Source organism: Vicugna pacos, chromosome 16 (assembly GCF_048564905.1).
Source record: "Vicugna pacos chromosome 16, VicPac4, whole genome shotgun sequence".
Classification (NCBI taxonomy): Eukaryota; Metazoa; Chordata; class Mammalia; order Artiodactyla; family Camelidae; genus Vicugna; species Vicugna pacos.
In genome coordinates this window covers 61,753,466-61,766,950 of record NC_133002.1, presented here as the reverse complement: position 1 = coordinate 61,766,950, position 13,485 = coordinate 61,753,466, and the positions used below count along the sequence as shown (strand labels likewise).

The following is a 13,485-nucleotide window of genomic DNA, read 5'->3' as shown; positions in this document are numbered from 1 at the left end:
CCAGCTCCTGGAATAATGGAAATAAAAGTCAAAATGAACAAATGGGATCTAATTAAACTTAAAAGTTTTTGCACAGCTAAGGATGCCATCCACAAGACAAAAAGACAACCTACAGAGTGGGAGAAAACATTTGCCAATGATGTAACAGACAAGTGACTAATTTCCAAAACATACAAACAGCTCATACACCTTAGTATCAAAAACAAGCAACTCAATCCAAAAATGGGCAGAAGACCTAAACAAGCAATTCGCCAATGAAGACATACAAATGGCCAATAGGCACATGGGAGAATGCTCAATGTCACTAATTGTCAGTAAAATGCAGGTCAAAACTACAATGAGGTATCGCCTCACACCCGCCAGAATGGCCATCATTAAAAAGTCCACAAACAATAAATGCTGCAGAGGGTGTGGACAAAGGGCAACCCTCCTACACTGTTGGTGGAAATGTAAACTGTTGCAGCCACTGTGGAGGACACTATGGAGGTTCCCTTAAAAACTGAAAATAGACTTAACCATATGAACCAGCAATCCTACTCCTGGGCACATACCCAGAGAAAAATAAAATTTAAGAAGACACCTGCACCCCAGTGTTCACAGCAGTACTACTTAAAATAGCCAAGGCATGGAAACAGCCTAAATGTCCATCAACAGATGACTGGATAAAGGAGATACTGTACATGTATACAATGGAATACTACTCAGCCATAAAAAACAGTAAAATGCCATTTGCAGCGACATGGGTAGACCTGGAGATCATCATTCTAAGAGAAGTCAGAGAGAAAGAAAAATACCTATGATATTTACATGTGGAATTAAAAAAAGGGGACACAAATGAATTTATCATTTATAACTTAGATGACTGATTTCTGGACTGTGTGTGAGCACACCTGGCGGTCCTTTTGACTGGATTACCGCATTCTGTTCTTATTTTGTGGTTGGCTTTATTCCTTGGATAACTGTGTAAGTTTAAAAAGCTAAAGCTCTCAACTGTTCTTAGAAACAATGATCAGTACGTGTATGTAAATTAAAAAAGTGCCGTATATTGTATATATGTATTTACACGCAATATGTTGTACGTGTGCAGTCAAATTGTAACAATTCTACCTGATAAAACTGAAAACGGAAAAATAAAATAAAAAAGCGGCTGGCCAGCCCTCCGCGCTTGTTCACCTTTTATTAACAGCTGTCTCTCACTTTCACATTGCAATCCCATGTTTCGTCAGTCTTTCAATTCTCATTTTGGTAAAATAAATAGAGATACATGAACCCTTAGGCTGAGCTCTCTCGAGCCTCCGTAACTTCATGATTGAGTTTTCGCATCAGGCCTCGGGGGGCCCCCGGGCGGGGAGCCGCGGGGCAGGGGGGCTTTGTCTCACAGCCCACGGCGCTAGCTCAGAACCTGGAGTTGGCCTGGGCGGTCAGCGCTGCGTCTGTGGGTGGAGCTCGGCTTCCGGAAGGTTCCAGCCACCACCAGGAGCACTGGGTGCAACTGATGGGCCTTGCAGGGGCACCAGCCTTCCGCGGCCCCCCTGGCCCCACGCTGCTCGCTTGCCCAGAACTAAGTGCAGGCCGTCCTGGAGCCTTCTCCTGGGCCGCGGAAGGCACTCCCCTCGCCTGGTCTGGCCGGACACAGACGCCCGGCCCCACCGCCCTCAGGCGGGGTCCACCTGCCCGGAGCCGCCCCCGCTGGGGCAGGACCGCCGCCCTGCACTAGGGGCCCTGAGCTTCGTCACGGCTGTGACTCACTTCCCACTGTTATTGGCGTCACGGGCAGAGTTAGCTAAGCTAGCTCACCCCTCTCTCTCTGAATAATCCTGATTCCCAAGGAAAATGGAAAAAACGCTTTTCAAACCATCATCATTGTGGTTGTGTCCTGTGTTCCAGGGGCGGCTGCCCAGTGCCCTGTCGTGGACACGTCTGGCACTCCCGTGTTCCCCGCTGTGTGAGCTGTGCCGGGGCGTGTGAGGACAGAGGGCAGGGCGGCACCGTCGCCCCCAGATACTCTGGGGCTCAGGCGGTCCCTCCACGTGTGCACATGTGACACATGTGTGATGTGTGTGGGGCCCGGGCAGGAGCCCGGGAAGAGCAGCACTTCGGAGAGAAACAGGCCAGGGGCCTGCCTCTCCCATCCAAACCGAGCATGCCGGGGTGGAGACCCTGCCTGGGCGGGATGGTGACCTGGGCTCCGACGCTCGGCTGGGATGGGCCCAGGCGGGGACCGGTGGGTGGCTGGCAGGCAGTTGGGCAGACCCTTCCACTTGTGCCGCCTCCGTCCGTCCTCTGCTCAGTCCCCACCCCCGCCCCAACCAGCCCACTGGTCAGTCCCCAGGAGCGCACGCCAGGGACCCAGGACACAGCCTGGGAGGCTGGCTTTCGTCTGGAGCTTTCGTGGACTCATGCTTGCATCACTTGGAAAATAAAACAAGTGTGCTTCCCCTTAAAAATCTCAGAAGAAAACAGGACAGGAAGGGGACTAGGCCGCACAGCGATTGTGTCCTGGGGCCCAGAAGACTCAGCAGAGCAGCGTCTGTCACACAGAACTCCAGCAGAGCCCCTTCCCCGGGCTCCTGGGCGTTGACAGTACAGACAGACAGACAGACAGACAGCGCGGGCCCTCCGTGGGCCCCCAGCAGCCGGGTCGAGACAGTGTTCAGGGAAGCACGGTGGGTCCACTATGTACACGGTGGCGGTGGCGGGCGGGGGGCAGGCCGCTATCTGACACGCTTCTCCACCGAGTACACAGAGATGTAGTAGTCATTGCTCCCCACGGCCAGGTGAGGCTGCGGAGGAGAGAGCCGGTGAGCGCAGGGGAGGGGGCAGGCCGGGCCTCCTGACCCCCAGCCGCCCGCGGGGCAGGCAGCCCAGCTACCACTTTGGGCAGAGATGGCCATCTCCCCATCACGGGGACCCGCCCAGAGCACCCGCATCTTTTCAGGATGGCCCCCCAGGGACAGTTCTGGGAACCTGCTGAGGTCTGGGCCACCCCTCCCCCGGTTTCTCCAGGGACCCTTCTCAGCTGTCCGTCTATGCCAGGGACCTGGTGCTGCTCCCGGAGGGAGTGCCGGGGGCGCGAGGCCTGGCTGCAGCATGCCCCGCCCCCCGCTCCCCCCACAGCGGGACACAGACCCAGTGTGGGTGGAAGGCCAGGCAGCTGATGGCGCCGACCCGCTGGCCCATGAAGCCGTCGTAGTACTTGATGTGGTTGATAAGCTCCCCGCTGCCGCTGTAGATGGCGGTGAACTGGTTCATGGAGCCGCTGCGGGTGAGGACGGGCTGGCTCAGCGCGGGGGAGCGGCTCCCCTCCTGGCACCCCTGCCAGAGGGCTCAGGCCGCCGGCTCCGTCCCCTCAGCTAGCCGGGGTGAGTGGCAAAGGGGCCCCACATGGGCTCCCCGACCCCGGGCTCCCCCACATGGCTCCCCAATGGGCGTGTGTGCGGGCACAGGGCCCAGGGCTGACTCTGGGGCCCTTGGAGACACTTCGGGCAGGATGGGGGCTTCTGAGGGTCATCACCTACCAGGCGATCAGGTTTGCCTGGGGGTGGATGTCGAGGGCCGTCAGCCCCTTCACGATCTGCAGGACGTTCACAGACTCTGGCATCCGAGGGTCAAAGAAGCGCACGTCCCCGTTGACACTGCCAAGAGGGGTCATGGTGACGCCAGGCCACCCACACATGCCACTCAAGGCCAAGGCTGCCTGGACCCTCAGCACGTCCAGTGAGGCCCCTGGGCAGCATGTGGGCCCACCTCAACGACCCCAACAGACGACAGGGACAGCCCCAGCCTCCTCCCCAAAGCCAGGAAGAGCCCAGCCGCAGAGCCGCAAAGCTGCGACGCAGTGAGCAAGGCCGCGGGGGAGGCTCTGAGGTATCTGCTCATTTCCGGCCGGAGATTAGATTTTGTGCAGCCCGGGATGCGGCGACAGGAGGTGGCAGGACGGGAGGCTGGCTCGCCGCCCCCAGAGGCCACCTCCTCCCTGCCCCTGGCCTCTGGGGGCATGGTTCCGAGGGCTGTGTTGTTTCCATATCACAAACAAGGGAAAGAGCATCTCTTTGAAGAGAGGGTGACTTTGTGACAGTAAATTACATTTGCTGTCCCTGTGACGGCAAGTAAACATCCACTGCTCTCAGCACAGGATTGCTGGGCAGTGGAAGTGGATCCTCAGTGATCCCGGCACATGCCTCCTCCCCGCCCCCGCTCGGCTGCATGGCACCCATGGGCAGCGCTCCAACGGGAGGGCCTGCTGTCCCCTCTCTGTGCTGGCCCTGACCTTTCTGGCCAGGCCTGGGGCAGAAGCTAATTGCTACCCTGAAAGGCCATCATTTCCCAGCTGCTTAAATACCAAGAACATATTTTAAATGAAGAGAAAACAATGTTTTTACAGCGCAATGTCTCATGAATATTCCTGCTCATTACCTGACACTCATGATGTGGCCCTCGGGGTGCTTCTGGAGGTAGGCCTTCACCACCCAGGCCGTGTGCTCCCGGTAGGTCATGACGCGGCTGGAGGGAGGAAGTCGGGTCAGTTCCAAAGGGCCGCCAGGCTCCGGGGGAGGCCGGGCAGGGGGCAGGCCCAGCCCAGTTACCATTCACTGAGCGCCATCCTCCTGTCGTAGACGCGGATGGAGCCGTCGCCGAGCCCGGCCACGATGAGGGAGCGGCGGGAGTCGCAGGACAGGCTCGTCACGCAGCTGTCGGCACCCGTGGGGATGTCCTAGGGCCACAAAGAGACCCCGTGAGGCTGCCTTCACAGCCACCGTGGGTGCAGCCGTCACCCCGGGGCGGAGCCGCTGCCTCCTCCAGCAGGGAAGCCGCCAGGGCCAGAGGAGTGGACGGGCGAGGGTCCGGGGGAGTCAGGCCCACCGCCACTGAGTGACAGCCCTGCAGCCACAGCCAGGAGGGCAGCCGGATTCTCAGGGCCACAGGCCCCACCGCCCGTTACCCTCCCCGCCGCCCCCCGCTTTCCTAGAAGGCAGGCGAAGCACATCTCGGCGGGAGGAATCCTGGAGGGCTCCCTCTTAAAAGTTCCTCATTAGCTCGAGGACGGGCCTGGGGGAGTCCTGCTGCCCATCAATGTCAACTTCCCTCTCCTCCTGGCAGCTGTCAGTGCTGGAGAAGGGTGTGGGTGTGATGGAGGCCCCGCGGGAAACAGCAGGAGACAAAAGACGGGCCCCAAACGGGAAGGTGCTTCTCTGTCAGCGAGGCCCAGCGCAGACGGAAACCCAACAGAGTCTGTTTAAAAGGCGGAGCCGGCCTGCCTCAGCCCTGCTTCCTCTGCGCCCAGCTCGGGGCCCCCACCTCCCGGAGCACTCTCAGGGTGGGGTGTGGGGACAGGACCCCAGGTGATGGCGCCAGTGTCAGGGTGTCCAGCTGCGTCCCAGGAAGGACTGGACGCAGCCGACTGTCATCACAGTCCACGAGCGCTGGGTGGAGGGGGCGTCACCTCCTCCAGGGCTGCAGCCCCCGCGCCCCCCACAAGGAGCTGCGGTCTCTTCGTTCCGGGCGGCGGTCCCTGCCCGGGGCCCGCCACTCTCCCAGGACGTCTAGGGCAAAACCAACTCACTCCTCTCTTTTTATTAAAACCCAAAATAAAAGATGCTTTAAGAAGCACTAAATCAGATAATCATGCTAATTTAAAACAGACTCAGCCTGCTGCCTCCTGCCAGTCCCTAATCTGCACAGATAAAACAACACTTGACAGTGAGGCTGAGCGCGGCTGGGGTGCAGGTCCCGGGTCAGGCCCGATGGGCACAGGGGGACCAGGAGGAGGCCCGCACTTGCTCTCCCAGACCCTGCCTCCCCGCCCTCCAGAGACACTGAGGCCTCGTCACAAACTGCACCCCCGAGACCCTCATTCTCCGTCCTCGACTGGAGGGTGAGCGGAGCTGGGGAGGGCGGGGGGTCTGCACACTAGCCCCCGGCCCCCCAGGAGGCCCAGCTCAGGCCGGCGTGGTTACCTGCACCTTCATCTCGCGGTCCGTGTCCCAGATCCGGACGATCCGCACGTCTCCTGAGCTCATGAGGAGGCCGGTCTCCTGCTCCCAGTCCACCACCATCCCGGCTCCTGGAGAGACAGACGGGCAGTGTCACCAAGGGAGGCTGTTCCCAGGAACCACTCAGCCAGCTGGGGCCGACCCAGAGGGTGGGTCCCAGCCCTACACATGATGCGGGGCCTTCTCCAGGTCCTGGCTGCACCCCAGCGCCTGCCAAGGGGACACCATGGCGCTAGGACCGCCTGTCCAAGATGCCCGCCTTCCAGAATGCCTGGCCGCGGCTGGCAGGTCTGGGGACTCAGAACGGGTGTCAGTGACCAGGTGACGCTAGTCCTCAGGCCACGTCAGAGCCCCAGCCCCGCGTTCCCCAGGAATGAACGGCCCGCAGCGGCCCCTCTCGGCGGCAGGGGGCTGACTGCGGACGCCGGCTGTGAGTGAGACAAGGGACCCCCGCCCGACGCCAGCCCGGACAGGGAGCAGGGGCGCCTGGCCCTCCGGGGGCAGCGCTGACACCTCCCAGGACTAAGGTTTGATTTTAAGTATTTCAGAGATACAGAACACACCAGAAATCCTTGTACCCACTGCCCTGATCTAACAGTTGCTAATATCTCTGCAGTTTTGCTCTTTTTTTCCATTTGGAAAAGAAGTGAAATTATAGACACACTGAAAGCCTCACATCCGTGTGTCCTGTCCCCGGCCTGCAGGCCGAGGGCGCTGCTCCCCTGCAGGGGCGCGTGTCCAGAACCAAGACACACGCCTTCCATGTTTCAAAAAAAGTCACCAATCGCAAGTGCAAGTGTATTTTCCAGCGACCTGCCTTTTCCCGGGAATGTTACACTTCGAGGTTTATCCGACTTGACAGACGAGGGTCTGGGTAACTCGTGTACCCTCTGGGTCACATGCCCTTGGGGAGAGAGCCTGTCACGTCCGCGACCCCCAGGCTTTGTAAACCACGCCACACTGAAGATGTTTCCTTGTGCCCTGTGCACGGGAGGCGGGGCCCTGGGAAGGGGACAGGTCCCACTCCCCAGGCAAGGCCATCTAGCCCCAGAGCGGGTGCCACGCTGCAGACTCAGAAGAAAGGGAGTCGAGCATGAAGCCGTCATGCTGGATTCCCCTCCAAGCTCCGACCTTTCTCCAACCCTGGACTGTCATATGTACGTGTCACCTCAGGCCCCCACTTGGACCTGAGCTCCTCAACACTCGTTCCCATGGCCCCCATGGCCTCCCAGCTGGCTCCCGCTCTGCTCTGGCCTCCAAACACCGCCTGGGTGGGTCCTCTTGCCAGGGAGCAGGTCCGGCACCTGGAACGCCCCTCTCCTGATGTCACACAGCCACCTCCTCGACCCCATGAGGCTGGGGCTCTCCCTGCTCCGCCTTCTCCTCGCTCAGATGCATCACCTCGTGTGCACCCTGCCGTCATGTCTGTTCCCCAGAATGTCAGCTCCCGAAGACAAACGGGTGAACCTTTGTTCCACCCCTTAGAACAGTTTCCCCACTGCAATGCCCCAACCCCGGCAGGAGGCCACACCCCAACGTGCCAGAATGGCATCTGCTGGGGGCAAGGCTACAGGCGAGGCCCTCGGCCCCATCCTCATATCCGGACCCGCAGGTGCAGGGGGGCATGTGACCCCCCCCCTGCCCAGGAGACCCAGTCACATGGCGATCGGTCAGCCCAAAAGCAGAGCCTGAATCTCCACCTCCGGCCTCCCTCATGACATGCCCGCTGTGTGTTCACGTAAGTGAATCACAGACGACGCGCCCGCCCAGGACCCCAGCCTTGGGGCGGCACCAGGTCCCTGCAGGGCTACAGCCCCCGATCTGTGGACCGCCGCTGGGGTGGTCCTCCTGCCCGAGTGGGACGCAGCCCCAGGCCTCCTCATGGGACCTTTCCCGACCACACCTGTGTCTCGACTTCCAGACACAGCAGAGCAGAGACGACCTGATTCATCCCGAGTTGGTAGAAGATGATGAAGAAGGTGACGCTTTCTTCCTTGACGTGTTAAGCACAAGGGACGAGACTGACGGCTGTGATGTAAGGACAACTCACGAGACGGGGACACTGTGGCCCCGAATCGGAGTGAAGCTCTCCCATCGTTTCGCTCCTGGGGGACTCGGCCCTGCAGTTTCCCGCCGTCTCCGTCCCTGGAGAGCCTACAGCTGGGGCGGGGGGGGGCTCACGCCCTCCCCTGGCCTCTTGGGCCTTTCCTATTTTCCAGGAGCTTCAAGCGTGAGTCCATATGCTGCGCCTGCGGGACATGGGCGCGTCTCTGTCCTCCTGACGCGTCTGACAGAGCCTGACTGGCACCGCACGGCCGCAGCCCCTCCCTACAGAGCTGCAACCCGAGAGCATGAGGTCACACTCCACCTAGTGACCTCCATCGGACTGCCCGGGCGGGGCTGCGCAGCCACTGGGGGCAGAGATTCCTCCCCTCCGCCAACCTCACCCTGCCTACAGCCCCTGGTCACGTGTTCTGGTCCAAAAACTAGCCCAATTTCTTCACTAAACTACAGATGCACGGAGCAGGGGTGGTTGGACAGGAAGCCGGAAAGAGTCAGGCTGGACAGCACCGTGGGCCCAGCGGACAGCGACGTGAGAGACACGCCGTTTCAGAGGCTCGGGTCCCTGTGGTGTCTGCGATCAGCCTCCAGGCTCAGTGGGCAGTCCAGACGAACCTGAGGACCCTGTCTTCTGGAACAGACCTCAGAGACCCCAACGTGGACTTGACCTCTGAGGACCTGCCAGGTGAACCTGATCCCTAAGGACTGGTCATCTGGAACTGACCCCTAGGGATCTGTCATCCTGAAAGAGGCCCTCGGGGGCTATAGTTCTGGAACGCCAAGGAGGAGGACCAGGGCCTGCCCCACCAGGTACATGTGAGAACCTCAGACCTGTGGGATGGCAACTCCTGTCCCCTCCCCAGGGACACAGACGCAGAGCCCCCCACGGGGCCAGGCCTCCTTCTGGTGCCCTGTGAACACCTGCTGGTCCTGGCCTGGGCCCGAGAGAGCGGCCACTGGGCCTCATCCATCTGCCTCCTGCACTGAGAGGCCTTCCCGTCCACCGGGTCCTGCTAACTAGACTCTGGATGTGCCTGTGACCCTGGAGGAGGAGGGCGGCGTGGGGAGGGTGTGGGCACCTGTGAGCCTGCGGAGCCGGGCCTCCCGCCCGGCGGGAACTGAGCCTCTGCGGGAGGCGGCCCCGCTACAGCAGGCGTGGGCCTGGGCTGTTTTCTGTTCCCAGCTGTCACGAGGGTGGCCTGGAGCAGGATGAGAACTGGGCTGTCCTTGAGGACAGGATGAGCCCAAGGGTGAGGCCACCAAGGAAGACGGGAGAGACGCAGCTCGGGGCTGGCCGGGCTGGAGCCGCGCCTTCGGGACGAGGATTGGTCCTGCCCCGGCTTTCACTGAGGTTCCTCCCCAGAGCCTCACGCAGGCGCCTGGCTGGCCCCATGAGGTCCCTGGCCCCATGAGGCCCGAGTGCTCAGCTTCTGTACTAAGGAGACTGCACGGAGGGAGCAAGTAAGAAAACCAGTCCTAACCTTGGCAGGCGGAACAGCTTGGCGGGCGAGTGACAGGCGCCAGCTCCCACCCTGGGCACTCACAGGCAAGACACAAGGCACTCACCTCCCTGCTTACTGCGGTCAAGATAGATCGAGACCTTTCGTGCCAGACCTGCGAGGAAACAGGGATTATGGGTTTGATGCGAGGGCAAGCTGGCCAGCCAGAGCCGAATCAGCCCCAGTCAGACACACGGCAGTGGGTCACAGGAAGCCAGGGGAGGCGCTGACAGCCGCCCAGGGGCAGCCTCAGCCGGAGGAGACGGGCCAGCCTGTCCATCTCAGCGAAGACGGACCTACAGAAGTGAAGACCCAACTGTCAGGGTTTCTGGCTACAAAGGGAGTCTCTCACTGGCTGGGAACCTGGGAGGTGCCGTGACTTGGCTGAAACGAGCTGGCGGCACTTCGAGTGAATGGAGGTTAGTGCCAGGCGCGCACACGGTTAGCGCAGCCAAGCCGGCAGGGGTTGACCCGGCCGCGCCGGAGCAGGAGCAGCGCGGCGGCCACAGGAGGGCAGATGGCGCCTCTGTCCGGGGTCTCAGCACCAGGACAGCTCTTCATCCCCGGGGGGCCTGGCGGCCAGCGAGGAGGCCTGGGAGGTGCCGTCCAGGCATCTGGGCGCGGTGGCCAGAGGAAGAGACGTCCCACAGAACAGGGCGCACGCAGCTCCAGGCGTGCAGCTCCAGGGCATGGCCAGGCCCCCGGGCTGCGGGGAGCCTGAGGGGGCAGCGTCCCCAGGCTAACTGCAGTGTGTGCACGAGTCTGTGTGCTCACGTGTGCACGTCCATGCATGTGCGCATGTGCACACACGGAGCCAGAGGCACGCCAGGATGACGCCGACACCCTGCACATTTCACACAACTTCCGGAAAGCAGGGGTGGGGCTCCTGTGGGAACAGACTTCTCTTTAGCCACAAACCACGGAATCAAATCTTTGCAAACAAATCTTTGCCAAGACAGCGACCTGGTGAGTGGATTCCGAGCACAGGGGAGACCCTGCAGGCAGAGCTAACCACCGAGGGCATGCGAGGTCCTCCGGGTCTCCTGACCCACTGCCCTCCCCGCCATGCGCCCTGCACATCAGTGTGCAGAGGACGAGACCCCCCCGCCCCATGCCCTCTGCGGCTGAAGGACTTGGTGGGCCAGGCCTCTGGGGCTCATGGCTGTGCAGGACCCCTGCCACGGGCACGTGGAGGAGCTGTTGACAGCGCCCCTCTTCCACACACACTGCTCACAGAGGCCCAGTGAGGAGAACAGAGTGCCCCGTGCCCCGAGAGGTCGCCCGGAGCAGGGAGTGGGGCTGCGGCCTCTGCCTGAGACAGTCCTGGGGGATGCAGCTGGCACTCTGAAGGGTCTCGCGCTGCGGACGTGCCCCAGGTGCCTAAAAGCAATGTCTGTGGAAGTTGTTGGGTCTCCCCCCAGGGCTGCAGCCACGGCTTTGAGTGTGTCCGGTCAGAGGCCAGACTGCCTCTTGGGATGGGCAAAGAGAAGGCAGCCCGGTGCTGGCGGGCGGAAGGCTACCAGAAGTCGGCACAGGGGCCGGGACCCCACCAGACCCGCCCCTTGGTTACCGAGCTCGAGCTCCTCAAGAGTAAATGAGAACAGGGGGCCCTCTCGGGCCCTGACAGGGCTGTGGGCCCCTCGCCACAGAGGGGGGCTGCGGGGGCTGGAGGGTGTGGGGCTGAGAGCTGGCCAGGCTGCTGGGCTGCGGGTTCTCAGGCGCCCCTCCTGGCCCTGCAGACACAAGCCTTCCTGTCTCAACCCCAGGCTCTGGGTCCTTCCACCCCTTCCCTGCCCTCAAAGAACAAGGAAATAACACCTTCCTCTTTGCTACGCCCACTGCTGCCTGACTGGAAGGCAGGGGATGGACCAAATGAACCTGCCCAAAGCCCTCTCCCCCCACCTGCTGACGAAGACCTGGAGGTGAGACCCCCAACAGCTCCCTGGCCCCTCGCCAACCACGCCTCTCCCGGGGAGATTTCTGAAAACCTGGGAAAGGCAGAGGGTCCAGCAGGAGCTGGTAGGAAACACTGGTGGAACCCACTCTCACGTTAGGGATGCAGTGCACACCTGGGCTGGGGTGGCTCTCCACCCACAGGTGACGTCCGCTCACGAGCTGGGGACAAGTGCTGGGGCACCCCGAGACAGTGCGAGGGTCAGTTCACTCACCTCGGCCTCCTTCCCTCCCAGCTAGGCAACCCCCGGCACGCCGTCCCCCGCTGGGCGCCCCCACACGCGCACTGGGGGAAAGGCAAGTGGCTTTGTGGGCAAGAAACCACACACACCTCTCCTGGGGCGGCAGTTGGGCAGCTGCGGAGGAAGAAGCCAGACCACAGCAGGTCTCCCGAGCCGTCCCATCCTCCGGCCCAGCCAGAAGCCCTGACCTGCTCTGCAACAGCTCGGCCCTGCCCTCCTGCACTGAGGTGTGCGTCGAGGGGCTGGTGGAATGGCTGGAGCCTGGGGCATGCCGCGTGCTGGGACGGCTGCAGGAAACTAAGGACTGAAAACTATGATTTGACTCGGCCAGAGGGTCCCGCAGTGACACCTGTGGGCGTGAACACCCAGGAACCCGGTGAGGCCATTAGACACCTGCTCGGTCTGGAACCTGGCCCCCTGCAGACCCACCAGCTCCAGGCTGGGGTTGCACTGAGCGAGTGGGAGGTGGGGCTGCTGGGCAGGCTTTGGCTTGAAGATGGGAAAAAGCAGGAGAGAGACGAGGGACCCTGTGAGGCACTGTCACCACGTTGGCACAGGACCGGCCCAGAGATCCGGCAACAAGAAATGGCTGTTTTGTCTGAAGGACATGTAAAAACATGGCTGACTTGAGAAATTAACAAATAAAGAAGTGTCTGCTCTGCAGCAGCCGCGCCCGAGAGTCAGCATCTCCCTAGGACAGGTGCTCGGGTGGAGGCAGAGAAGTGGCCCCGTGGGCGTCCGCTGCGAAGAGCCCAGCCACAGGGCCACACAGAACCCCAGCTGCAGGGCCACTCAGTGCCACCCGGGGGCCACGCAGAACCCCAGCCACAGGGCCACGCAGAACCCCAGCTGCAGGGCCACTCAGTGCCTCCTAGGGGCCACGCAGAACCCCAGCCGTGGGGCCACATGGGGACACGCAGAACCCTAGCTGCAGGGCCGACCGTGAGCTGCTCCTGCTTCCACTCGGTGGGGGCCCTGCATCCACACTGGACCCGGGGAACACAGCCTGGCAGCTGCGTAAGTAAACGCCGTGCAAGGGCTGAGCGCCAGGCTGAGCGCGCGGGCACAGCGGGGGACGGTGCTCTCACCGTGGCCGAGGGGCGGCCGTGCCCACCAAGGGGCTGCGCACACGTCCTCCCTCAGGGACCAGGCACACGGGAGCCCCATGCACTCAGCACCAAGCAGGTTAACGGGTGCAGAGAACACAGAACGCAGCCAGGCCCTGCGGCAGAAGCTGGGGACACGGGTGGTGGGCTGGTCAGAGCGCAGCGGGACCTCCGCCCGCCAGGGGCCGTCCCCCGAGCAGGAAGCTGGTGGGGGTGACCCGAGGAGTCTGGGTGGACAGGGCGCCTGCGGGACCTCCAGGTAGGGGAGCACCCACCTCGGGTAGTGGGCAGCATGTCGGAGAGCCCCTGCCAGGCCGTCACCATTTCGGGATTCTTTTCCAAATCGGCAAAGTTCTTCCAGACCCTGATGGCACCGTCATCTTGGGAAGAGAAGAGGAGGTTAAAGCGCAAGCCTGTGCTCTGGGGTGTGGGCCGGGACCTTGTTGGGAGCCGCAGGGCAGAGCGAGGGCCTCAGGGCTGGGCCTCCACCCACCAAGCCAGTCTCCCCCCGGGGGACGGTACAGGGCCTCTCTCTCCGGCCTCCTGTCTGTGCCCCGCACGACTCAGGAAACGGTGGACGACTGAGTCCCGACCTCCACCCGGCTGCCCGTCGCCCCCACCCCTGCAAAGC

At 61.9% G+C, this 13,485-nt stretch overlaps 1 protein-coding gene across 4 annotated transcripts in view; it reads right to left on the bottom strand.

The window, feature by feature from the left end:
• Nucleotides 1-1,158: 1,158 nt before the first annotated feature.
• The window catches only part of RPTOR (regulatory associated protein of MTOR complex 1), a 236,803-nt gene continuing 224,476 nt past the window's right edge, over nucleotides 1,159-13,485 (bottom strand). For 3 of the 4 annotated variants that reach the window (XM_072939794.1, XM_072939795.1, XM_072939796.1), the window contains 8 exons: nucleotides 13,130-13,234; nucleotides 9,621-9,668; nucleotides 5,958-6,064; nucleotides 4,587-4,714; nucleotides 4,417-4,503; nucleotides 3,519-3,635; nucleotides 3,130-3,259; nucleotides 1,159-2,783 (listed from right to left, as the gene is read on the bottom strand). In XM_072939794.1, the coding sequence (XP_072795895.1) occupies nucleotides 2,715-2,783; nucleotides 3,130-3,259; nucleotides 3,519-3,635; nucleotides 4,417-4,503; nucleotides 4,587-4,714; nucleotides 5,958-6,064; nucleotides 9,621-9,668; nucleotides 13,130-13,234 (791 nt within the window). In that variant the 3' untranslated portion in view covers nucleotides 1,159-2,714. The remainder of the gene's footprint in view (nucleotides 2,784-3,129; nucleotides 3,260-3,518; nucleotides 3,636-4,416; nucleotides 4,504-4,586; nucleotides 4,715-5,957; nucleotides 6,065-9,620; nucleotides 9,669-13,129; nucleotides 13,235-13,485) is intronic. The other variant, XM_006199445.4, reaches the window with a different exon arrangement.